The sequence below is a fragment of the Manacus candei genome, unplaced genomic scaffold (genome assembly GCF_025592945.1).
Source record: "Manacus candei isolate 608988 ecotype Guabito, Panama unplaced genomic scaffold, ASM2559294v1 h1tg000129l, whole genome shotgun sequence".
Classification (NCBI taxonomy): domain Eukaryota; kingdom Metazoa; phylum Chordata; class Aves; order Passeriformes; family Pipridae; genus Manacus; species Manacus candei.
Genome location: NW_026138177.1, coordinates 27,848 through 52,859, shown reverse-complemented (window position 1 = coordinate 52,859; position 25,012 = coordinate 27,848). Strand labels below are relative to the sequence as shown.

General features: G+C 44.5%; 2 protein-coding genes across 2 annotated transcripts in view; both read left to right on the top strand.

The window, feature by feature from the left end:
* LOC127462511 (Friend virus susceptibility protein 1-like) overlaps positions 1-8,161 on the top strand; it is a 184,356-nt gene extending 176,195 nt beyond the window's left edge. The window contains exon 2 of the mRNA XM_051771157.1: positions 6,125-8,161. Coding sequence (XP_051627117.1) covers positions 6,561-8,120 — 1,560 coding nt within the window. The 5' untranslated portion in view covers positions 6,125-6,560 and the 3' untranslated portion in view covers positions 8,121-8,161. The remainder of the gene's footprint in view (positions 1-6,124) is intronic.
* Positions 1,526-17,537, top strand: LOC127462516 (uncharacterized). Its single transcript, XM_051771169.1, has 2 exons — positions 1,526-3,107; positions 16,621-17,537. Exons 1-2 carry the CDS (start codon positions 2,039-2,041, stop codon positions 16,728-16,730), a joined length of 1,179 nt encoding a protein of 392 aa, XP_051627129.1. The 5' UTR covers positions 1,526-2,038; the 3' UTR covers positions 16,731-17,537.
* Positions 17,538-25,012: the final 7,475 nt, after the last annotated feature.

The window sequence follows — 25,012 nt, the reverse complement described above, 5'->3', positions numbered from 1 at the left end:
TCCTATGAGAACTAAATTTCCGATTGTCAGGCATGAGGTAGTTGTAGGGAACAGTTTCTGTAATCCTCCTATTTTTCGAATGTCTTGTTCACCGTTAAGGCTGTGAATGATAGACCCAGAGCAAAGGAAGAGTATGGCTTTAAAGAATGCATGCGTAGAGGTGTGTAGGAAGGCTAGTTGAGGTAGATTTAGGCCAATAGTGACTATTATTAGTCCTAGTTGGCTGGATGTAGAGAAAGCAATAATTTTTTTGATGTTGTTTTGGGTAAGAGCGCATGTAGCGGCAAATAGGGTGGATAGGGCACCTATACAAAGGCACATAGTTAGGGCAATTTGGTTGTTACATAATATGTGGTGAGTGCGAATAAGTAGAAAGATTCTGGCAACTACTATTGTGCTGGAATGGAGTAGGGCAGATACAGGGGTTGGCCCTTCTATAGCTGCTGGGAGTCATGGATGCAGGCCAAATTGGGCGGATTTACCTGTGGCGGCTAGGATGAGCCCTAAGAGAGGGAGAAGGGATATTTGGTTTGGGGAGGATTGCTGTTGAATTTCTCAAGTGTTTATTGAGGATGTTAGTAATGCTATGCAGAGGATTAGTCCAATATCCCCAATACGGTTGTAAAGTACGGCTTGAAGTGCAGCGGTGTTGGCTTCTGCTCGACCGTGTCACCATCCAATCAGGAGGAAGGATATAATTCCGACTCCCTCTCAGCCGATAAATAAGAGGAATATGTTATTAGCGATGATTAGGATGAGTATTGCAATGAGAAAGATTAGAAGGTGAAGAGAGAATTTTGTGGTGTGGGGTTCTGAGGCTATATATCATGTTGTAAATTGAAGAATAGATCATGTTACGAATAGTGCAATAGGAAAAAACGTTAAGGAGTATTGGTCTACTTTAAGGCTAAAAGGGATTTTGAAGTTCGCAATAAATTTTCATTCTCAATAGAAAGTGGTATTTTCCATATTTAAGTAGATGGAGAGGATTATGGGAATTAAACTAACTATGAAGGAAGTTTTAACAGTGTGTATGATGGTTGTTGGAGAGTTTAGGTAGTTTTTGGATAGGAGGGGGAGTAGGATGGGTATAGAGAGGGTAGCCAGGGTCAAGAATATAGAGGTGTTGAGGATTAATGGGAAGTCCATTACTTTTACTTGGACTTGCACCAAGATGAATGGCTCCTAAGACCAGTGGATTGCTATTATCCTTTAAAAGTAAGGGGGCTGAGGTCTTAGGCTCAGATGCAAGAGTTAGCAGTTCTTGTTGGTTAAACCTCCCCTCGGCAGGCAAGAAGAGTTTAACTTCTATTTTTAGGATCACAGTCTAATGTTTGGTTTAAAACTATGCTTGCATGTGGGAATTCCTGAGATTAGCTCTGGTTTTAGGATGAGGAGGAGGGAGGGTAGGATATGAAGTGTTGTAAGGAGATGTTCTCGTGTATTTGAATTTTGGGTGGTTGTAATATAGGTTGGAGTTGGACCTCGTTGGGTTATAAGGAGTATGTAGAGGGTATAGGCAGCAGTTAGTGTAGGGGGCCGGAGATTGAGAACAGTTGAAAGTGTATACAGTCGTGTATAAGATGAGAAGGTCATGTCTGACCACAAAGGACAAAAGGAGAAAAACAGGATGTCAGGTTGGGCAGTAAAAACAGGAACTTGTAACCGCAGAAGCATTAATGACGCCAATATAAGTAACCAATGAAGAGAACCCCTTGCTCGCATGTATTGCGCGTGGACAAGGTGACTCAGCCAATAAGCTTATGCGTGATCGCGTGTACGGAAGTGAAACAAACATAAATGTAGTCATAGAAGCTTCAATAAACGGAGTTCTGCTTTACCCACATCGTGTCGGTGTTCTTGCTCCCCTCCACCTGGCCGCTGCACTGTGGTGACCCCGACGTGATACTGCACGGACGCTGCGGACGAGAGAAGGTGGAGACATCCCGGCTGCTAGGAAAGCAGGCTGCTCGAGAAGCAGGATCCTTGTTGTGGCCACGGCTGACCGGTGAGTCAGGCAGACTGCGGTCTGGACGGGATGGGTGCCGCTGTATCAGCGATAGAACGAGCTACAGTCGACGGGTTGCTCAGTGTAGTGAAAAGGACTGGGCACACGCTCCCTCGAGCTGAGCTCGTGGACTTCTTGTATTGGTGTCGGAGGCGTGGTCTCTTGACTTCTTCTGATCAATTGTTTGATATCGAACATTGGGAAAAGATTGGGTCTGAATTATGGCAAAGTGTGCAGAACGGCCAAAAGGGGAGCAAGCAGATGGCGCAGATCTTCCGAATAGTTCGGGAGATGATTCAACAAGTCCATGCTGATGCTGAAATCGCCACTGCTTTGCAAAAAGCCCTCGATTGTTCTACACAGCCGAAGGAAAAGGGAAAAGACGAGGAGGGAAAGGACAGTTGTTCGACGTTGATAGACTGGGAGGCAAAATCTGATCCTCCCCCATCGTACCCCCCACTAGCAGCGCCTATGTTCCGGGGAGAGTTTGAGGATCTCATTCCCCCTTGGACCCCTAACGAGATTTCTGCTGGGACAGCTGCTGCGCCTTCTGCGCCCCCTCCCCCGGAGGCTATGGAGGTTGATCCAGCTAAAGTACCGTTACCGGAGGACGGGAAAACGTCCCCTCAGAATCCTCTTGTCGACGAGCTACGGTTGCAACGAGAGCAGATGGCTAAGTTGCTGGGGGCAATGCAAGAAATAGACTCTAAAGGGGGGAAGGGCAAAATGTGGGAGTTATATGAGAAAGCGGCTAAAGCGGTACAACAAGGGATACAGAACATAGAAGAGCAGCTTAATAGACATGAGGTGGCTGAATGGGGAGGCAGAGAAGGAATCAAACAAGCCATCCTGCAGCGTAGGTTGACAATAGCGGAAGGACAGCAGTTGATACAGCGACTTCTAGGGGCACACGAAGGGCTTACGACGGGAGAGAAAGAACAACTACAAAGGGCAGTAGACGAAGGCAGAGAAGAGATAGATGTCCGTAGGAGACTGCCTTTTGATAAGCGTGGGACAGATCCTTTTGACAGGCGTGGGGCAGACGGGGCCCGGGGGCCTCCGCGAGATGATTCTTTTGATCCGACCAGGCGCTGGAAGGGTATATTGAGTCAAGCAGATTTAAAGGGAACAGTGGTCTTTGAACCCATTGTTGCCGCTCCAGTACAGGTCCACTCTAATGGTCGTAGAGAGTGGGTTCCCTTAGATTGGGCGATGATTTCTAAATTACAGCAAAGCGTTATGGCATATGGACCCCACAATTCCGCTGTGAGGCGACAATTGAGTGCCTTTTTGAAATATCAGGAGCTTACTCCTGCCGATATTAGGATGATCATGGAAATTCTACTTGGTGCCACCGCGTATACAATTTTTTTGGTGAAATGGCAAGAGCGCATAGAGGCATATCAGCTACAAAATCTTAATTTACACGATGATGACCCCCTAAAGGTAACCACGCTGGAGATGATGATGGGGTCCGGTCCATTTAGAGATCCGCAACGCCAAGCAGCCTTGCACCCTAGAATTTTAGGACAAGCTAAGGCTGCTGCTCTAGAAGCTTTTCATGCCCTGCCGCAGATAGGGAAACCGAACCCTCCTTATCTTCAAATACGGCAGGGAGAAAACGAATCCTTTTTAGGATTTGTTGACAGGATTCGTGAAGCGATTGACGCTGTGCCCGATATAGATGCAACCATTAAAACAACATTACTTAAAGAAGTTGCATCCCAAAACGCAAATCGTACTTGTAAACGCTTGTTGCAGTCGCTTCCGCAGGGTTCCACCTTAGTACAGATGATCGATCGCTGTTCGCGTGCACCTTGGGAAGAAGAGAAACAGCGCGCTAACATACATGCAGTCGCTCTTGCCGCCGCTTTGAAACAAAGCGGACTTGGGGCCGGTGATAGGGGCCCCGGAGGATGTTTTATTTGCGGTCAGTTGGGACACCTTAAGCGTGACTGCCCAAAGAAAGGCAAACAAAAAGTGGGTAAAGATGAAGGAATAGTTGGGAGTACTATTTGTCGCCGATGTGATAAGTTAGGACACAAAGCTACAGAATGTAGGTCTCGTTTTAAGAGAGATGGAACCCCTTTGTCGGTAAACTCCCAGCGCCGCGGGTTGGGCGCGGCTGCAAAGTACCCAACAATTCGACCTCTGGTAGCAGCCATGGGCCAATCCACTCCAGCTATAGACCCGCTGACTGCCCCCTTGAATTCACCGCAGTCACAGCAGGAGGAGCGGGAGTCGATCTGGCCCTGGCAAGAACAGTAACTGTATCTGATTCTTCTGTAACATTGCTTGATTCTACTATGTCAGGACCGCTTAGAGATGGATTAAGTGCAGTACTCCTTGGTCTCTCCTCAGCAAGCAGACAAGGCATATTTGTTCTCCCTAGTGTAATTGCTGCTGATTATACCGGTCCCATCAAAATAATGGTCAAGGTGTTTGCACCCCCTGTCACTCTCCATCAAGGAAGTAAAATTGCGAAATTGATCCCTTTTAAGGCTCAAGTACCAGGGGACCGAAGGCTTGGCAGTACTGGCAGTACATCCGAGCCCACGGTTTTCTTTACCACCGTGCTTACTGAGGAACGACCGACACGTCCTGTCATTATTAGCCTACGGGAAGAATCTCTTCATCCTGCGCCTGTTAATATGCTGCTCGACACGGGGGCTGATGTTACTATTATACCCTTTGACTGTTGGCCATCTGTAAGGGGGATATTTTTGAATTAGATGATCAATGGAGCATAGAGGCGTGAGAACGAAGTCATATTAGGATGTGAAACTAGCTAGAGTATGGTACAATGTAACTTATGGCAGAAGCTAATTGTAAGGTCCATTGTGCTTTTCAACAAGTCAGCTTGTAAGGTCCATTGTGCTTTTTAGCAAGTCAACCTGATATCCCCTATTATCAGAGCTGAGTTCTTCCTTGGTTTTGCTACATATTGCAAGATAGATACATCTACCCTTGAAACACAATGGTAGAGGTCATACATAGGGGTGAGAAAGATGATGATGGGAGGAAGATTATGTGGGCAGGGGTCGCTCGCCCCTTGCCCTACAAGTAGGGCATGCGCAGACTGTTGCCATTAGGTAATGATCAGGCGGTGTTTGGCTGCCACTCAGGCATCACCTTATACTGCGTACTGGCCCTACGTAGTGTAATGTGGAACTGATAAAAATGGGGTGTCGGAGCTGCTGAGTCGAGCGATACTCATCCTACCACCGAGACTGTGTTGCTCCGCGGGGACGCCCGCTAAGCATGGGTACCGACCAGCTGCTGCAGATCCTGACAGCCCTGGCCTGTCTGTGTGGGTAAGCACAGTTTATTAATAGGAAGCAACTGAGAGAACAAACTTTTTAATATCCTTTTAGTGTTCCTTTAATTCTCCTTTTATGTTTATAGTATTTTTTCCTTTAGTTTCCCTTTTTACTAACCAATACCGTGTTATCCATAATATTGTGTTAAGATCCTTTTTTGGTATCCCTTTTTCACTAGTTAATACTGTATTAAATGCTGTTCGTAGTATTTGTTTTAATGCCACCCGATAAGATAGTTATTTTGTATCCTTTTTTTTTTTTCTTTTTAGTTTTTAATTCCTCTTGCTAAGTTTATTACTATTATTATTATTCTCACTGTAATAAAAGATATTTTGTGTGTTTGAGTATTTTTTGGCACTTGTCTTTATTCCGGACATGTATCCGAACGTACTGCTACATAAATTGGCGTAGTCGGCAGGATACATGGAGGAATAAGCAGTGCCCCAGAGAATTCGTTGGTGGAGTGCTCAGCTGACGTTTCTCTGTGTATTGGTGGGAGATCTTCAGGTGGAGTGCACAGCCTGGAGAGCCGCGTCCCCGTGTGTGTTGTGTTAAAAGGGAGATTCTCAGGTGGGGAGCATAGCCTGGGAAGCCGCGTCCCTGTGTGTGGTGAACTCTGTGTGGGTGCCGTGAGTGCCAGTGTCTGGGTTCATATCTTCTGCTAGTTTTACTTTGTTTTGAACTGGTTTCTGTTGTTCTTGTTGATTAAGTTACTATATGGGTGGCAGTGTTTGTGTTTTATATGCTTTGTTTGTTTTTTGCATATGGGAGGTAGTTCTGAGCAATTAACTGTGAGTATACCACACTTCTTGAGAGCTAGAATTAAGATTTGTCCTTTTTGCAACTGTTGTTTATATGTACGACTTCGTTGTATTAATTGTAATAAATATATCCTGGGACCTAGAGGCAGCCAGGAGATAAGGCTAGATCGGACTTTAAATTTTTATTGTATTCGGTGTGGAGCGAATCAAAGCCTAGAAGATACCCGGTGGATTAGGTTTTATTGTTGTTTCACTCATAGGTATGTCTTTCTGAGGATTTATTCAGAGTTACTATAGAGTGTGTATTTTGTGGTTGGTATATAGAGATTTTAGATTTGATGTGTATGTGTAGTTAGGCTTGTTTGTGATGTAAGAGCCATAGTTTGTGGATTAGTGTGTCTCGTTGTGTTTAGCTTAAAAATTGAGAATCTTTTGTCATTGTTTTGTTAGTGAGAACGTTAGTAGATTAAGATGAAAAAGTGGTTAGGAGGGTCAGCCGCAGGCGGCAATGAACCCAAGAGAGCTCCTCCCCGTGAATTAATAGAACTGGGGCAGGAGCCATGGATTACTTTGTGGAGTAAGTGGGAAGCATGTACAAAGATTCCTCTTGAGTATTGGGGGCAGCAGACCCCGATGGAGGTATTGCGATACTGGGAGCAGTTTACCCCTACTACTAAATCGAGCAGTCGTCTAGAACAGGCTGGACGAATGGGGGGTGCACTGCTTACTGCATATAAGTTAACTGTGGAAAAATGCACAAAACTGCAGGAGCAGCTGAATGCTGTAAGAGCTACTCAGTTGGTACAACGCCAGACTTTACTTGACCTTCAGGCCGAAAAGAACAGGGTAGAAGATAAATGTGTTACTTTAGCTGAGAAATATGCTGTGAGAACTGTTCGGCGCAGACAAAAGAAAATAGACCGAAATGATCGGGGGCCACGGGTGCGAGCTATAGTCACTTCCCCTGATTGGGATCCAGAGAAGTGGGATGGTAACATATGGAGTAGTAGTGATGATTCTGATGAGGACAATTTTATAGAAAATTCAGAGAAATTATCAACAGCAGATAAACTGGCACATAGAATAAGGGCAGCCCCTGTTGTACGGCGGAAGGCTGTGATAGATAACCAGGGTAATCGAGTGAGGCAGGATGAAGTTGCTGATTTCTCCCCAGAGGATATTAAAAATCTTTTATCCAAATATTCTCAGCAACCTGGAGAACGAGCACAAATGTGGATGGTTAGGCTAATGGAGCAAGGGGCTGATTCTGTGATAATAGATGAAGTTGATGCCACGAAGTTTTTAGGGTTAACTAATGATGTATATGTACAAAATGCCCTTCGGCGTTTAAGACGAACACCAGGAGTTGATAGAACTTTGGTTTCAGTTATTGCTGAAGGTCTCAGTGACCGTTTTACTAATGATGGATCATGGCAGGATGGAAGTTCATCCTGGGTAACTCTGCATCAAGCAATAAAAATATTAAAGGGGGAAGGGATGAAAGTAGCTATTGAGCTGCAAAGCCCTGAACTTTATATGCAACAGCCTCTAATTCCAGTAATGAGAAACAAATTGTTAGAAGGCTGTCCTGTACCCTGGAAACCATACATTATCCCACTGTTAGTGTCTAATGCGGGGGCTCCCATTGAAGAGATCATAGAGAGATTGCAGCAACTTGGTGACCTTCCAGGCCTTCCCCCCACCGATAAGCCAGCTGATCATGAAAATAGGCGGGACAATAATGAGAGCCGGAGAGGACGGGAAGGGGGAAAAGGGGAACGAAGTAAGTTATTTCAGGATTTACTTAAGAAAGGTGTTCCCAAAGAGGATATTGATGGGCAGCCAACAGAAACCTTACGTAGGTTAGCCCGAAAACACCAAATCAGAACTGCACAGGAAGAACAGTTGTATCCTTGGGCCGAGGTGCAGGAGACAGTCAGTCGATTCCGAAACCCAAGATCAGAAATTTTAGAAGTTGAGCCAACAAAGGTCAGTGCTCCTCTGTGCGAGGAGCATTATAAACTTGAATAGGGGTGTGGCCAAGCCCCAGTGCAGTCCCCCGCTGTTTGCCGTGTTCGTAAGGATCAACGACCGTATACCACTTGTACAATACATTGGTCCACTAAGAACAAGCAAACTGTGCTAGCATTAGTTGACACTGGGGCGGAGGTCTCTATTATTCACGGCAATCCTAACAAACATAAGGGGGACCCAGCACCTATATGGGGTCTTGGGGAACAAGCAGTTTTGGGACGTATGCTTGAAATAACATTACAGATAGCAGATCATCCACCAAAACCTTACAGAGTAATGGTAGCAAGAATATTTGAATACATCATAGGGATTGATGTTATTAGAGGAATAGACTTATGGATTGACAACACACTGTGGTCATTTGGGTCCACGCGGTGGCGTATTCGAGCAATTCAAGTGGGGAAGATACAGGAAGAGGCAAACATTCCCATTTGTACACAGATTGTTAATCTTAAACAGTACAAAATTCCAGGTGGGGATGAGGAAATTCAGACAACAATCCAAGAATTACTTGAGGCACAAGTAGTGAGGTACACTCATTCTCCATTTAACTCTCCCATATGGCCTGTGAGAAAATCAGATGGGTCATGGCGAATGACCGTAGATTACAGAGGAGTTAACAAAGTCACTCCACCAATTACATCTGCTGTACCCGCTGTTACAGACTTGGTTCATGAAATTCAAAAGCACCCAGGTGATTGGTATGCAGTAATAGATGTGGCTAATGCCTTTTTCACCATTCCTATACCACAAGCAGCACAAGATCAATTTGCTTTTACTTGGAAGGGTATTCAGTACACCTTCACACGACTTCCACAGGGATACAAACACAGTCCAACCTATTGTCATCAGGCCATACATCGAACTCTGAAGCAGCTTCCAAATTTGAACCCCTCAGTCCAAATAGTCCAGTATGTAGATGACATACTAATTCATGGCAATACAGAACATGAGACAGGTGAAGCCCTCGAGAAAGTAGTGGACACACTGAAAAAAGATGGGTGGGCTGTCAACCCTAAAAAGATACAGGGGCCAGCTACAAGTGTAAAGTATCTAGGAATAACCTGGCATGCTGGAAAACAGGAAGTACCAGAACAGATAAGGCAGGCCATAAAGGAATGGCCAGTACCCACAACTAAACGAGAAACACAGCAATTTCTGGGAGCTGTTGGGTTTTGGCGGTCATACTTACCAGGGTTAGCTATTTTATTGAAACCTCTGTACAAAGTTACAAGGAAAAAGGCTGCGTTTGAATGGGGTAGTGAGCAACAGACAGCATTTGAGGGAGCCAAAAATCTGATACAAGAGTACATGGAATTGCACCCCATTCAGGCAGGACCCATTGAATTACAAGTGTCAGTAGAACAAGATGTTGCCCTATGGAGTTTGTGGCAATTACAAGATGGGCGACGCAGGCCACTTGGATTTTGGTCCCGACGATTTCGGGGGGCAGAGGAAAAATATACTCCTTTCGAAAAGCAGTTAGCTGCTGTGTACTGGGGACTGCTAGACACAGAGGATCGGACAGCAGGACATGAGGTAATAGTTAGGACTCCATCTCCAGTAGTATCCTGGGCTCTAGGACCTACGGCAACTAATAAAATTGGTAGAGCACAAGAGCAGACAATAGTAAAAATGAGGTGGTACATTCAGGAACGAGCAAAAGCTGGAACTCGAAGCTTACACACACTGCATGAGCAAGTAAGCAGTAGTGTCGAGGATACCAGTCTTCAAGAAAAACAGCTTATGCAAAACATACAGCTAGGGAGGTGGGGAGTGCCATATGAAAATTTGTCAGATGAACAGAAACACAATGCCTGGTTCACAGATGGTGGTGGTACCCATCAAGGAAAGTGGACTGCAGTTGCAATCAATCCCGTGACAGGTACACGTCTGGTCACTACAGGGGAGTCAGGTGGTAGCCAACTAGCTGAATTAGTTGCAGTATGGCAGGCTTTGGAGGCAACACCTCCAAACACTATATGTTATGTGTACACTGATTCATGGGCCGTAGCTCAGGGGCTAGTTCATTGGTTACCTATTTGGGAAAAAGCGCAGTGGAAAATTGGAAGCAAAATAGTCTGGGGACGACAGTGGTGGGAGAAAATCTATGCCTTGCTGCAAAGCCGGGATGTATGGGTATATCATGTGGATGCTCACACCACTAACATCACTCCCACACATATTGGTAATCAATTAGCAGACAAACTTACTAAACAAGTAAGGACTGTAAACAGCAGTGAAGAAACAGCATTGGCACTGTGGGCCCATGAAAAAGCGGGGCATGGAGGAAGGGATGCTACTATTTACTGGGGAAAACAGAGAGGAGTACATTTATCTGCTACTATTGTGTCTGACGTGATACAGAAATGCTCAGTTTGTCAGACTATCAAACAGCAGGCATTAAAAGTAATTCCCCTAGGATCCTTGAAAAAGGGAACGAATAGTGCAGAGATATGGCAATTAGACTTTATCGGGCCATTACCTGAGCACCGAAGGCAGAGATATGTCTGTACCGCAGTAGATACATACTCTGGAGTTCTTGTAGCTATTCCCAGCCGGTATGCAAATGCATTCACCACTGTTAGAATGTTAGATACCATTGAGACTTATTATGGGACTCCAGTAGAAATACAGACAGATAATGGGTCACACTTTAAAAACCACCTGGTACAGAAATGGGCAGATGAGCGGCAAGTGCATTGGGTGTGGCACCTACCTTATCACCCTCAGGGGGCTGGACTGATTGAGCGTATGAATGGGTTGCTCAAACAACAACTGAAACGACTGGGAGAAGGAAAATTCACGCGGTGGGTGGATCACATAACAGAGGCAGTACGAGTTTTGAATAACCGAGCACTTACCCCCACCACAACTCCCTTGCTCCTAATGAAAAGAGAAACTCCCACAGTGTGTAAAGTAAATATTAATGCAAAGGTATCTTACCAAGCAGGTGATCAGTATGGTATAGTGGGTGGAGCTACAGTTTTGGAGCTCAGCAACAAAACTTCACACAGTTATGGGCCACAAGAAGTTAAGTGGGAGCGACCTGATTGTCAGCTAACGGCTCCATCAGTACCTCTTGTGAAATTACTTACTTTGACTCCACGAGCAGTAACTAAAGGGTTAACATTGTTAAATCCAGTACAAGAGGGTCATAAGCCAGTGTTGCTGGGTATTAAAAACACTGCTAACCATACTGTCGTGTTACACCCTGGCCCACTCTGTTCGTTAGTATATGTTGCATCCATACCTCCAACACCCTCTGTGGCAGTTGGGGGTATAGGACACAGAGTGTGGTATACCCCTCCAGGACAGAGTCCTGTAGCAGCTGAAATTATTGCTACTGACCAGTCACATGCTGTTACTGTTGCAGTGCCTGGAAATCCTGAATGGCTCCGAGTGCCGTTAGAACAGCTGCGACGACGGGACTAAATATTAAAGGGGGGGGGGGGGAGGCCCCCTAACTGTTTCTTTTTCTGTTTTTATTGTAGATATCAGCTATGCTTTGCGTCTTTGCTGACTTCTGTTTCGGATGTCAATGTGTGGACCACCTTGGCCAACGTGACGAAGACGGATGTGATATGTGTGTCCATGGCAACTCCCACGAGTCCTTTTCGCACCTGTCTAGTCGGAGTACCTATTGATAACTACCGGTGGGGAACTCTCTATAATGAGACCGTGTTAGCAAACTGCACACATCCAGGAACTCAGCAGCCTCTTTGGTGGTGCCAGGCATCGTGGCGAGCTAAAAGCGGAAAGGACGTTACTTGGTATATTAAGTCTTTAACATACATGCATGATTTTCCTGCTTTACCCATTCAACCACAAGAGCTGGACATTTTAGGGACATTAACTGCAACTCGATGCTTCTACCTAAACTATACGTCAAGTACCAAGGTTAATGAAGGAGGAGTTGACATTTTTCCTAGAGATATTTACAAGAACGCATCAGCTTGGTGCAATGAGACTCTGCAAAAACAATTTATTCCTGGATCTGATGCAATAGGTCTCCCAAATGATCTGTTTCTCATTTGTGGACAAAGAGCGTGGAAAGGTATTCCGGGAAAGGCTGTAGGAGGTCCTTGTACCTTTGGACAATTAACCTTTTTTCATCCTCGCAGCGTAACCTTGCCTAAACTAAGAAGACGCAGACGTGGCACACGGCGGTTTACTCCGGACTGTAACTCTGATGTAGAGTTTTGGAATAAAGCTGAAAGAATAACTGCTAGTATAATATCTCAGATAGGGACTGCTCATGCTTTAGCTTCTCTAAATAAACTAGGATGCTGGTTGGCTAAAGAAGCTAACGCTATTTCTGCTGCTTTGAGTGCATTGCTCACAGATGTAGACTCTGTTAGACATGCAAGTTTACAAAATAGAGCTGCTATTGATTTTTTGTTGTTAGCCCAGGGACATGGCTGTCAAGATTTTGAGGGCATGTGCTGCATGAATTTAAGTGATCATTCTGAATCTGTTCATGCTAGCATCCAGAAATTAAAAGCCCTTACTCAACAATTACATGTTCATGATGAATGGAACCTCTTTGGTGAATGGAAATGGGGATGGCCCTGGTTACGAAGAGCGTTAATAGGCTTGTCAATAGTTGGATGTATAATAACATGCATATTGTGTATGATTCCCTGTATACTGACATGTGTACGTCGAATGATAAACACCAGGCTAAATGCATTACAATCTCGAGTAGTTCGTTATCACCCTCTTGCTACCATTGATCACGCGGTGGTATGTAAGGGGGATATTTTTGAATTAGATGATCAATGGAGCATAGAGGCGTGAGAACGAAGTCATATTAGGATGTGAAACTAGCTAGAGTATGGTACAATGTAACTTATGGCAGAAGCTAATTGTAAGGTCCATTGTGCTTTTCAACAAGTCAGCTTGTAAGGTCCATTGTGCTTTTTAGCAAGTCAGCCTGATATCCCCTATTATCAGAGCTGAGTTCTTCCTTGGTTTTGCTACATATTGCAAGATAGATACATCTACCCTTGAAACACAATGGTAGAGGTCATACATAGGGGTGAGAAAGATGATGATGGGAGGAAGATTATGTGGGCAGGGGTCGCTCGCCCCTTGCCCTACAAGTAGGGCATGCGCAGACTGTTGCCATTAGGTAATGATCAGGCGGTGTTTGGCTGCCACTCAGGCATCACCTTATACTGCGTACTGGCCCTACGTAGTGTAATGTGGAACTGATAAAAATGGGGTGTCGGAGCTGCTGAGTCGAGCGATACTCATCCTACCACCGAGACTGTGTTGCTCCGCGGGGACGCCCGCTAAGCATGGGTACCGACCAGCTGCTGCAGATCCTGACAGCCCTGGCCTGTCTGTGTGGGTAAGCACAGTTTATTAATAGGAAGCAACTGAGAGAACAAACTTTTTAATATCCTTTTAGTGTTCCTTTAATTCTCCTTTTATGTTTATAGTATTTTTTCCTTTAGTTTCCCTTTTTACTAACCAATACCGTGTTATCCATAATATTGTGTTAAGATCCTTTTTTGGTATCCCTTTTTCACTAGTTAATACTGTATTAAATGCTGTTCGTAGTATTTGTTTTAATGCCACCCGATAAGATAGTTATTTTGTATCCTTTTTTTTTTTTTCTTTTTAGTTTTTAATTCCTCTTGCTAAGTTTATTACTATTATTATTATTCTCACTGTAATAAAAGATATTTTGTCTGTTTGAGTATTTTTTGGCACTTGTCTTTATTCCGGACATGTATCCGAACGTACTGCTACACCATCACATTGGCCACTAAAACCTGTGGCCATCACAGTTAATGGGGTTGGAGGAGATTCAAGATCTATGCAAAGTCAAGAGTTTGTCTGTTTTAAGGATGAGGTAGAAGGCCGAAAAGCTTGGGTAAAACCTTATGTTATGCATACCCCTCTTTGGATTCTGGGCAGAGATGCTATGAGTCAATGGAACATAACGCTGAGTACTCAAAATTTACGGTAGTGGCCATTGAGGAGCAGAGGCCACCCATATTAAAAATTCAATGGGTATCTGACAATCCTGTATGGGTGCCTCAATGGCCTTTATCAGAAGAGAAGTTGCGAGCAATAGAAGCTCTGGTTGCAGAGCAATTAGAGCTGGGACATATTAAGCCCTCTGTTAGTGAATGGAATACTCCTATTTTTACTATCAGAAAAAAATCTGGGAAGTGGCGCTTATTACATGATCTCAGAGCTGTTAACGCCATAATGAAGCCCATGGGGGCTTTACAACCTGGCCTCCCTTCCCCAGCTGCACTGCCACAACAGTGGCAACTGTTAATTATAGATTTGAAAGATTGCTTTTTCTCTATTCCACTGCATCCCGAAGATACTGAAAGATTTGCATTTACAGTCCCTCAAAAAAATGCTGGGAGACCCTCAAAACGATACGAATGGGTTGTCTTGCCACAAGGAATGCGAAATAGTCCTACAATTTGTCAATGGTATGTGGATTTAGCCTTAGATGCCTGGGTAAAAGAACATTCTGAATACATTACATATCACTATATGGACGACATTTTAATCGCATCTCCTAAGCCCATGCCAGAAAAAGCTGAAAAAGACTTAATTCATAGGCTACAACAATTTGGACTTACTATTGCCCCCGAAAAGGTTCAACGACGACCCCCATGGCAATATTTAGGAATGCTTGTGACCGAAACGCGAGTTCGGCCAGGAAAATTACAATTACAGCGTTCAGTTTCTACTATAAATGATGTTCAAAAGCTAGTTGGCGATATACAATGGATTAGGATATGGTGTGGTATCACAAATGAAGATTTAGCCCCTCTTTTTTCTTTACTGAGGGGTTCCCAAGAACCATGGGAACCTAAAATGTTGACTCCAGAAGCGCTGCATGCGCTCACAATAATCGAACAAAAAATAGACCGACAACAAGCTTATCGCTATAACCCCTCTTACCCCATCTGTGTTATAATCTATGGTTCCTTTTCTAGCAGGTCAGCTCTCATTGCTCAAATTCAGGAAAAGAGTCTAACCATTTTAGAATGGGTATTTCCCCCTTTTTTACCCCCTACTACCATACTGACTCCCCAGGAATATGTAGGCCTGTTACTATTGAAAGCTAAAGAAAGAGTTCGTCTAGTGTTTGGGAAAGATCCTGACTCGTTCATTGTCCCCTGGAAAACCACACAATTGGTGCATGAATGGTCACAACAAAGTTACTCTTTTGCCTTGGCTACGGCTGGCATCGCACTCAGTACTACTTATCCTCCCCATCCTTTATTTAAGACCACATCTATTATCACACGAGGCCCAGTAGTTGTTTTGAAACCTATCCCCCATGCTCTTACTGTTTTTACAGATGCGAGCGGTCGTTCGCACAAATTTGGGTATGCTTGGAAAAAGCATGGGAAGTGGAATACCAAGGTATGGGAAGATAAAGATACTCATTCTGTACAGGTTCTTGAGCTAAAAACTGTAGTCTATGCCCTACACGATTATCCCAAACAAGCCCTCAATATTATTTCTGATTCAGTGTATGTTGTAGGATTGGTTAATCGCATAGATTATGCCAAGTTTGGGAAAATTAGTAACCCTTCAATTGCTATGTTACTTGTTTCTTTACGTGGGTTGATCCTTGAAAGAGCCGACCCCCTCTGGTGTACTCACATGCGCAGTCATACGACTCTCCCTGGTATCTTTGCGGAAGGCAACGCTGCCATAGATGCAACTGTGGCTAGTGGACTGGTCCTCCGCGGTTTTTCGGCCGCCCAGCAGGCGCATGCGTTTTATCACCAGTCTGCCCGAGGTTTGCAAATGGAATTTGGCATCCCTCGGGCCCAGGCGCGTGCTATCGTCGCTGCCTGCCCGGACTGCGCTCGTATCTTGCCCCTCCAGGCAGGGGGGGTAAATCCTCGCGGATTAGGGGCTCGAGGTGTCTGGCAAACTGATATTACTGAATTTGCTCCTTTTGGACGCTTTCGGTACATTCATGTGTCCGTAGACACGTTTAGTCATGCTGTTTGGGCTACAGCCGCTACAACTACTGCCTTTCGCGCTGTGAAATACCACTGGTTACAAGCTTTTGCGGCCCTTGGACTCCCCGGCACCATCAAGACCGACAATGGTCCCAGTTATACGGGGAAATGGGCCGCCTCATTTTTGCACCTTTGGGGAGTCAAGCATATCACTGGAGTGCCCTATAATAGCACGGGTCAGAGTATCGTAGAACGCAGACATCAAGACATTAAGCGTTTACTCCGCGTTTTGAAAAAAGAGGGGGAGCTGCTGCTCTCTCCCCAGGACAGACTGATGAAAGCCTGCTACGTACTAAATTGGAAAAATCCAGTACAGCTTTACGACAACCGTTACGTGATACCCACGGACATTCATTTTTCTAAAGAAAATCCAGTGCTGCACGTCCCCGTACAAACGTGGGACCCTCGGAGCCAACAATGGGGAACTGTACCCGATACATTACTAACCTGGGGTCGGGGTTATGCTTGTGTATCCACAGGACAGGAACAGCCTCGGTGGATACCGGCTCGGTGGGTGAAACCCTGGCTCTCCAAGGTGGATGCAGCAGCAGCCGAGAATAGCGATACAGGAAGCGCTCCGACAGCTTGACGAAACATCACGACAGCGAATACAACAAAAGGTTGCTTTAGTACAACAAAGACTGCTGCGCTCGGCGGTAGCGAAGGAGGCCAGTGGCTGGTATTACCACCAGAAACCGTCATTGAATAATTACTTGGGCATCCTTGAATTATTATCAGTAACTGCTCGCAAAGGGTGGGACGAACAGCCTTGTTTGGTATGTCAAAGTGAGCTCTGTTTTTCCTGGGTTGCTCTAAGGTGTGGGGGTTGTAATCACAAAATTTGGTGGAATCAGAGATTACTTAATAAGAGGTGGTGTCCAAGGTGTGAGTATAGCTATTCAACCACAACGTGGGAGCAAGAACTTTTTCGCATTCAACAGCGACGTCTACACTTTGAATCGCTAGAGCAGAAAATATTAGCATACTGTAGGTGGGCATTGGAGAAGGAGGTATATCGCCTAGAAAGTCAGGGGAAAACATACATACTTCAAACACGGTGCAGTCGGAAGGTACCCCTGAGATTTTTTACATTAGTAGGGCCCTTTAGAGGAAGCCCTGATAAAGCGTTAGCAGAAGCAGTTGAAAGGCTGCGCAGAAATGAAGGATATCATAGCGCTGCTCACACTGTTCGCCTCTGGCGTCACCTCTTGGCTAACGAAAGTTGACCAGAGGCAAAACATGTGGATTACATGGGCTAATCAGACTAATCTAACATCCTTTTGCCTCTCCTTAGCCACACCTTCCGATCCATTTCGCACTTGTCTATTAGGCATACCCTTTCAGTCATACACCGACCTTTTGGTTATGCGAGGATGGACAAAGCCCAAGGCTCCAATGCCCCACAACGAAAGGCAATTCAGAATTCAAGTCTGCAAAGCTACAGCAAGCCTTAGCAATAACAAAAGCACTTGGGGTAATACGACATGGTGTCAGATACAGATTACAAGAAGAAGCGAAAATGGTTTAGCCTTATACCAATGGGGGCTTGCATGGTGGACACGTAAAATATTACTGAATTTAAATCATACTGGTCTAGAACCACAAGAGTTAGAATTGCTGGGCTCCAAGCCAGGAAATTATTGTGTTGTTTTCGGAGACATTTACAATAACCCAGAACACAAGCGCCCAGTCAATGACAGTGTAATAGTAACCCCCTCTAATGTTGAGATCTATAATTACAGCATGGGAAGCCCCTATTGCCTAAACGGAGTAGACTTTATTGAGACGCTTAACAAATCCCCACGGCGTTTACCCCCTGCTACGTTTCTAGTCTGTGGAGATAGGGCATGGAACGGCATTCCAGCTAGCCCATGGGGAGGCCCCTGTTGGTTAGGCAAATTGACTTTGTTCTCCCCACAACTAAGAGACCTGCAGAATGTTACCCGATCACCCAAACGACAAAAAAGGAGTATAGCCATGATGAATCAAAACTGCAACTCTCACATAGTTTTGTGGAGTTCCCCTATCCAAATCTTAGCTTCTATCTTTGCTCCTCGTGTTTCAGCAGCCCATGCGTTGAAACAAATAACACGGCTAGCATGTTGGGCTGGGAAGCAAATCAACATCACCTCTGACATTATAGGGCAACTTACTCTTGATGTTGATTCTGTAAGACATGCGGTACTACAGAATCGAGCAGCTATTGACTTTTTGCTTTTAGCGCATGGGCATGGGTGTGCAGAATTTGAAGGCATGTGTTGTTTTAATTTATCTGATCACTCTGCGTCAATACATAAGAAGTTACAACAGTTACAAGACGGCATGCACGATTTAACGATCAATAGCAAGTTAGTAGAGTTGTGGCTCCGGTTAGGATAATGGTGAAGGTGGATCAGTTGAAGAGTACAATTATGATAGTTAATTCAGCTATCAGGTTAGTGGTAGGAGGAAGGGCTATGTTTGTTAGGTTGGCTAGGAGCCATCAGATTCCTGTTAGAGGTAAAAGGGGTTGTAGGCCTCGTGTTAGAAGGAGAGTACGACTATGTATGCGTTCATAGTTTGTATTAGCTAGGCAAAATAGTATGGAAGAGGTGAGTCCATGTGAAATCATTAGGATTATGGCCCCTGAAAAGGATCAGTGGGTTTGGATTATTGTTGCGGCAATGACTAGACCTATGTGGCTTACTGCGGAGTAGGCGATTAATGACTTAAGGTCGATTTAGCGTAGGCAGATGGAGCTTGTCATTAGTGCCCCTCATAAGGCTAGGGTTAAAAATGGGTAGTAGAGGTAGTCTAATAGAGAGTTTGTAATTATTGAGGTACGCATAATGCCGTATCCCCCAAGTTTGAGGAGGAGCGCAGCTAGGAGTATGGATCCTGCGATTGGTGCCTCTACGTGGGCTTTTGGGAGTCATAGGTGTAGTCCGTAAAGGGGAGCTTTCACTATGAAAGCGAGCAATAGGGCTAGACTTGATATGAGGCCTGTTCAGGAGTTTGTAAGAGATGAGTGTGAAAGTTTTATTATTGTGATGTGTATAGTTCCTGTTTGAGTGTGAAGATAGAGGATCACTACTAATAGGAGAAGAGAACTAATTAGTGTCTAAAATAAGAGGTAGATTCCAGCACTTAAACGTTCTGGTTGGCTACCCCATCGTGTGATTAGAATTAGGGTAGGGATTAGGGTAGCTTCGAATGCGATATAAAATAATATCAGTTCTAAGGCTGAGAAGGCCAAGATAATGAATGGTTGGGTGAGGATTATGGTTATGGTAAAAATATATTTTCGTGTGGGAGGTTCTTGTTGAAGGTGATTTTGGCTTGCCAGGATTATAAGAGGTAGAAGTCAACAAGATAGAACTAATAAGGGGGATGAAATTTGATCAGTTCCAAGTCATGGTGATAGGTTTTTGCTAGGGTAATAGGTTGAAGGAAGTCATTGTAAGCTAGCGGTTGCAATTAAGAGGCTGTGCGAGGTGACATTGAGTCATAGGAATTTTGGAGGAGATAGGAGGGTTATGGGGAGTAATATGATTGTAGGGAGAATAATTTTTAACATTGTAGAAGGTTTAGATTGTGTAAATGATCCGATCCGTGAGTTCGGGTGGAAGCTACTAGGACTGCTAGACCGGCGCCTGCTTCACAGGCTGAGAATGCTAACATAAGAATGGGCATTAAGGTGGGGGATGTTGTTTGGGTTTGAATAGGTCATATGGAGAGGGCAATGTATATTGATAGTATTATACTTTCTAAGCATAGCAGGGCAGAAATTAGGTGTATTCGGTGAAAGGCTAGTCCTAGACTACTTAGGGTGAAGGCAGAGTAGAAGCTTAAATGCAGAAAGGTGTAGCAGTACGTTCGGATACATGTCCGGAATAAAGACAAGTGCCAAAAAATACTCAAGCACACAAAATATCTTTTATTACAGTGAGAATAATAATAATAGTAATAAACTTAGCAAGAGGAATTAAAAACTAAAAAAAAAAAAAAGGATACAAAATAACTATCTTATCGGGTGGCATTAAAACAAATACTACGAACAGCATTTAATACAGTATTAACTAGTGAAAAAGGGATACCAAAAAAGGATCTTAACACAATATTATGGATAACACGGTATTGGTTAGTAAAAAGGGAAACTAAAGGAAAAAATACTATAAACATAAAAGGAGAATTAAAGGAACACTAAAAGGATATTAAAAAGTTTGTTCTCTCAGTTGCTTCCTATTAATAAACTGTGCTTACCCACACAGACAGGCCAGGGCTGTCAGGATCTGCAGCAGCTGGTCGGTACCCATGCTTAGCGGGCGTCCCCGCGGAACAACACAGTCTCGGTGGTAGGATGAGTATCGCTCAACTCAGCAGCTCCGACACCCCATTTTTATCAGTTCCACATTACACTACGTAGGGCCAGTACGCAGTATAAGGTGATGCCTGAGTGGCAGCCAAACACCGCCTGATCATTACCTAATGGCAACAGTCTGCGCATGCCCTACTTGTAGGGCAAGGGGCGAGCGACCCCTGCCCACATAATCTTCCTCCCATCATCATCTTTCTCACCCCTATGTATGACCTCTACCATTGTGTTTCAAGGGTAGATGTATCTATCTTGCAATATGTAGCAAAACCAAGGAAGAACTCAGCTCTGATAATAGGGGATATCAGGCTGACTTGCTAAAAAGCACAATGGACCTTACAATTAGCTTCTGCCATAAGTTACATTGTACCATACTCTAGCTAGTTTCACATCCTAATATGACTTCGTTCTCACGCCTCTATGCTCCATTGATCATCTAATTCAAAAATATCCCCCTTACATACCACCGCGTGATCAATGGTAGCAAGAGGGTGATAACGAACTACTCGAGATTGTAATGCATTTAGCCTGGTGTTTATCATTCGACGTACACATGTCAGTATACAGGGAATCATACACAATATGCATGTTATTATACATCCAACTATTGACAAGCCTATTAACGCTCTTCGTAACCAGGGCCATCCCCATTTCCATTCACCAAAGAGGTTCCATTCATCATGAACATGTAATTGTTGAGTAAGGGCTTTTAATTTCTGGATGCTAGCATGAACAGATTCAGAATGATCACTTAAATTCATGCAGCACATGCCCTCAAAATCTTGACAGCCATGTCCCTGGGCTAACAACAAAAAATCAATAGCAGCTCTATTTTGTAAACTTGCATGTCTAACAGAGTCTACATCTGTGAGCAATGCACTCAAAGCAGCAGAAGTAGCGTTAGCTTCTTTAGCCAACCAGCATCCTAGTTTATTTAGAGAAGCTAAAGCATGAGCAGTCCCTATCTGAGATATTATACTAGCAGTTATTCTTTCAGCTTTATTCCAAAACTCTACATCAGAGTTACAGTCCGGAGTAAACCGCCGTGTGCCACGTCTGCGTCTTCTTAGTTTAGGCAAGGTTACGCTGCGAGGATGAAAAAAGGTTAATTGTCCAAAGGTACAAGGGCCTCCTACAGCCTTTCCCGGAATACCTTTCCACGCTCTTTGTCCACAAATGAGAAACAGATCATTTGGGAGACCTATTGCATCAGATCCAGGAATAAATTGTTTTTGCAGAGTCTCATTGCACCAAGCTGATGCGTTCTTGTAAATATCTCTAGGAAAAATGTCAACTCCTCCTTCATTAACCTTGGTACTTGACGTATAGTTTAGGTAGAAGCATCGAGTTGCAGTTAATGTCCCTAAAATGTCCAGCTCTTGTGGTTGAATGGGTAAAGCAGGAAAATCATGCATGTATGTTAAAGACTTAATATACCAAGTAGCGTCCTTTCCGCTTTTAGCTCGCCACGATGCCTGGCACCACCAAAGAGGCTGCTGAGTTCCTGGATGTGTGCAGTTTGCTAACACGGTCTCATTATAGAGAGTTCCCCACCGGTAGTTATCAATAGGTACTCCGACTAGACAGGTGCGAAAAGGACTCGTGGGAGTTGCCATGGACACACATATCACATCCGTCTTCGTCACGTTGGCCAAGGTGGTCCACACATTGACATCCGAAACAGAAGTCAGCAAAGACGCAAAGCATAGCTGATATCTACAATAAAAACAGAAAAAGAAACAGTTAGGGGGCCTCCCCCCCCCCCCCTTTAATATTTAGTCCCGTCGTCGCAGCTGTTCTAACGGCACTCGGAGCCATTCAGGATTTCCAGGCACTGCAACAGTAACAGCATGTGACTGGTCAGTAGCAATAATTTCAGCTGCTACAGGACTCTGTCCTGGAGGGGTATACCACACTCTGTGTCCTATACCCCCAACTGCCACAGAGGGTGTTGGAGGTATGGATGCAACATATACTAACGAACAGAGTGGGCCAGGGTGTAACACGACAGTATGGTTAGCAGTGTTTTTAATACCCAGCAACACTGGCTTATGACCCTCTTGTACTGGATTTAACAATGTTAACCCTTTAGTTACTGCTCGTGGAGTCAAGGCAAGTAATTTCACAAGAGGTACTGATGGAGCCGTTAGCTGACAATCAGGTCGCTCCCACTTAACTTCTTGTGGCCCATAACTGTGTGAAGTTTTGTTGCTGAGCTCCAAAACTGTAGCTCCACCCACTATACCATACTGATCACCTGCTTGGTAAGATACCTTTGCATTAATATTTACTTTACACACTGTGGGAGTTTCTCTTTTCATTAGGAGCAAGGGAGTTGTGGTGGGGGTAAGTGCTCGGTTATTCAAAACTCGTACTGCCTCTGTTATGTGATCCACCCACCGCGTGAATTTTCCTTCTCCCAGTCGTTTCAGTTGTTGTTTGAGCAACCCATTCATACGCTCAATCAGTCCAGCCCCCTGAGGGTGATAAGGTAGGTGCCACACCCAATGCACTTGCCGCTCATCTGCCCATTTCTGTACCAGGTGGTTTTTAAAGTGTGACCCATTATCTGTCTGTATTTCTACTGGAGTCCCATAATAAGTCTCAATGGTATCTAACATTCTAACAGTGGTGAATGCATTTGCATACCGGCTGGGAATAGCTACAAGAACTCCAGAGTATGTATCTACTGCGGTACAGACATATCTCTGCCTTCGGTGCTCAGGTAATGGCCCGATAAAGTCTAATTGCCATATCTCTGCACTATTCGTTCCCTTTTTCAAGGATCCTAGGGGAATTACTTTTAATGCCTGCTGTTTGATAGTCTGACAAACTGAGCATTTCTGTATCACGTCAGACACAATAGTAGCAGATAAATGTACTCCTCTCTGTTTTCCCCAGTAAATAGTAGCATCCCTTCCTCCATGCCCCGCTTTTTCATGGGCCCACAGTGCCAATGCTGTTTCTTCACTGCTGTTTACAGTCCTTACTTGTTTAGTAAGTTTGTCTGCTAATTGATTACCAATATGTGTGGGAGTGATGTTAGTGGTGTGAGCATCCACATGATATACCCATACATCCCGGCTTTGCAGCAAGGCATAGATTTTCTCCCACCACTGTCGTCCCCAGACTATTTTGCTTCCAATTTTCCACTGCGCTTTTTCCCAAATAGGTAACCAATGAACTAGCCCCTGAGCTACGGCCCATGAATCAGTGTACACATAACATATAGTGTTTGGAGGTGTTGCCTCCAAAGCCTGCCATACTGCAACTAATTCAGCTAGTTGGCTACCACCTGACTCCCCTGTAGTGACCAGACGTGTACCTGTCACGGGATTGATTGCAACTGCAGTCCACTTTCCTTGATGGGTACCACCACCATCTGTGAACCAGGCATTGTGTTTCTGTTCATCTGACAAATTTTCATATGGCACTCCCCACCTCCCTAGCTGTATGTTTTGCATAAGCTGTTTTTCTTGAAGACTGGTATCCTCGACACTACTGCTTACTTGCTCATGCAGTGTGTGTAAGCTTCGAGTTCCAGCTTTTGCTCGTTCCTGAATGTACCACCTCATTTTTACTATTGTCTGCTCTTGTGCTCTACCAATTTTATTAGTTGCCGTAGGTCCTAGAGCCCAGGATACTACTGGAGATGGAGTCCTAACTATTACCTCATGTCCTGCTGTCCGATCCTCTGTGTCTAGCAGTCCCCAGTACACAGCAGCTAACTGCTTTTCGAAAGGAGTATATTTTTCCTCTGCCCCCCGAAATCGTCGGGACCAAAATCCAAGTGGCCTGCGTCGCCCATCTTGTAATTGCCACAAACTCCATAGGGCAACATCTTGTTCTACTGACACTTGTAATTCAATGGGTCCTGCCTGAATGGGGTGCAATTCCATGTACTCTTGTATCAGATTTTTGGCTCCCTCAAATGCTGTCTGTTGCTCACTACCCCATTCAAACGCAGCCTTTTTCCTTGTAACTTTGTACAGAGGTTTCAATAAAATAGCTAACCCTGGTAAGTATGACCGCCAAAACCCAACAGCTCCCAGAAATTGCTGTGTTTCTCGTTTAGTTGTGGGTACTGGCCATTCCTTTATGGCCTGCCTTATCTGTTCTGGTACTTCCTGTTTTCCAGCATGCCAGGTTATTCCTAGATACTTTACACTTGTAGCTGGCCCCTGTATCTTTTTAGGGTTGACAGCCCACCCATCTTTTTTCAGTGTGTCCACTACTTTCTCGAGGGCTTCACCTGTCTCATGTTCTGTATTGCCATGAATTAGTATGTCATCTACATACTGGACTATTTGGACTGAGGGGTTCAAATTTGGAAGCTGCTTCAGAGTTCGATATATGGCCTGATGACAATAGGTTGGACTGTGTTTGTATCCCTGTGGAAGTCGTGTGAAGGTGTACTGAATACCCTTCCAAGTAAAAGCAAATTGATCTTGTGCTGCTTGTGGTATAGGAATGGTGAAAAAGGCATTAGCCACATCTATTACTGCATACCAATCACC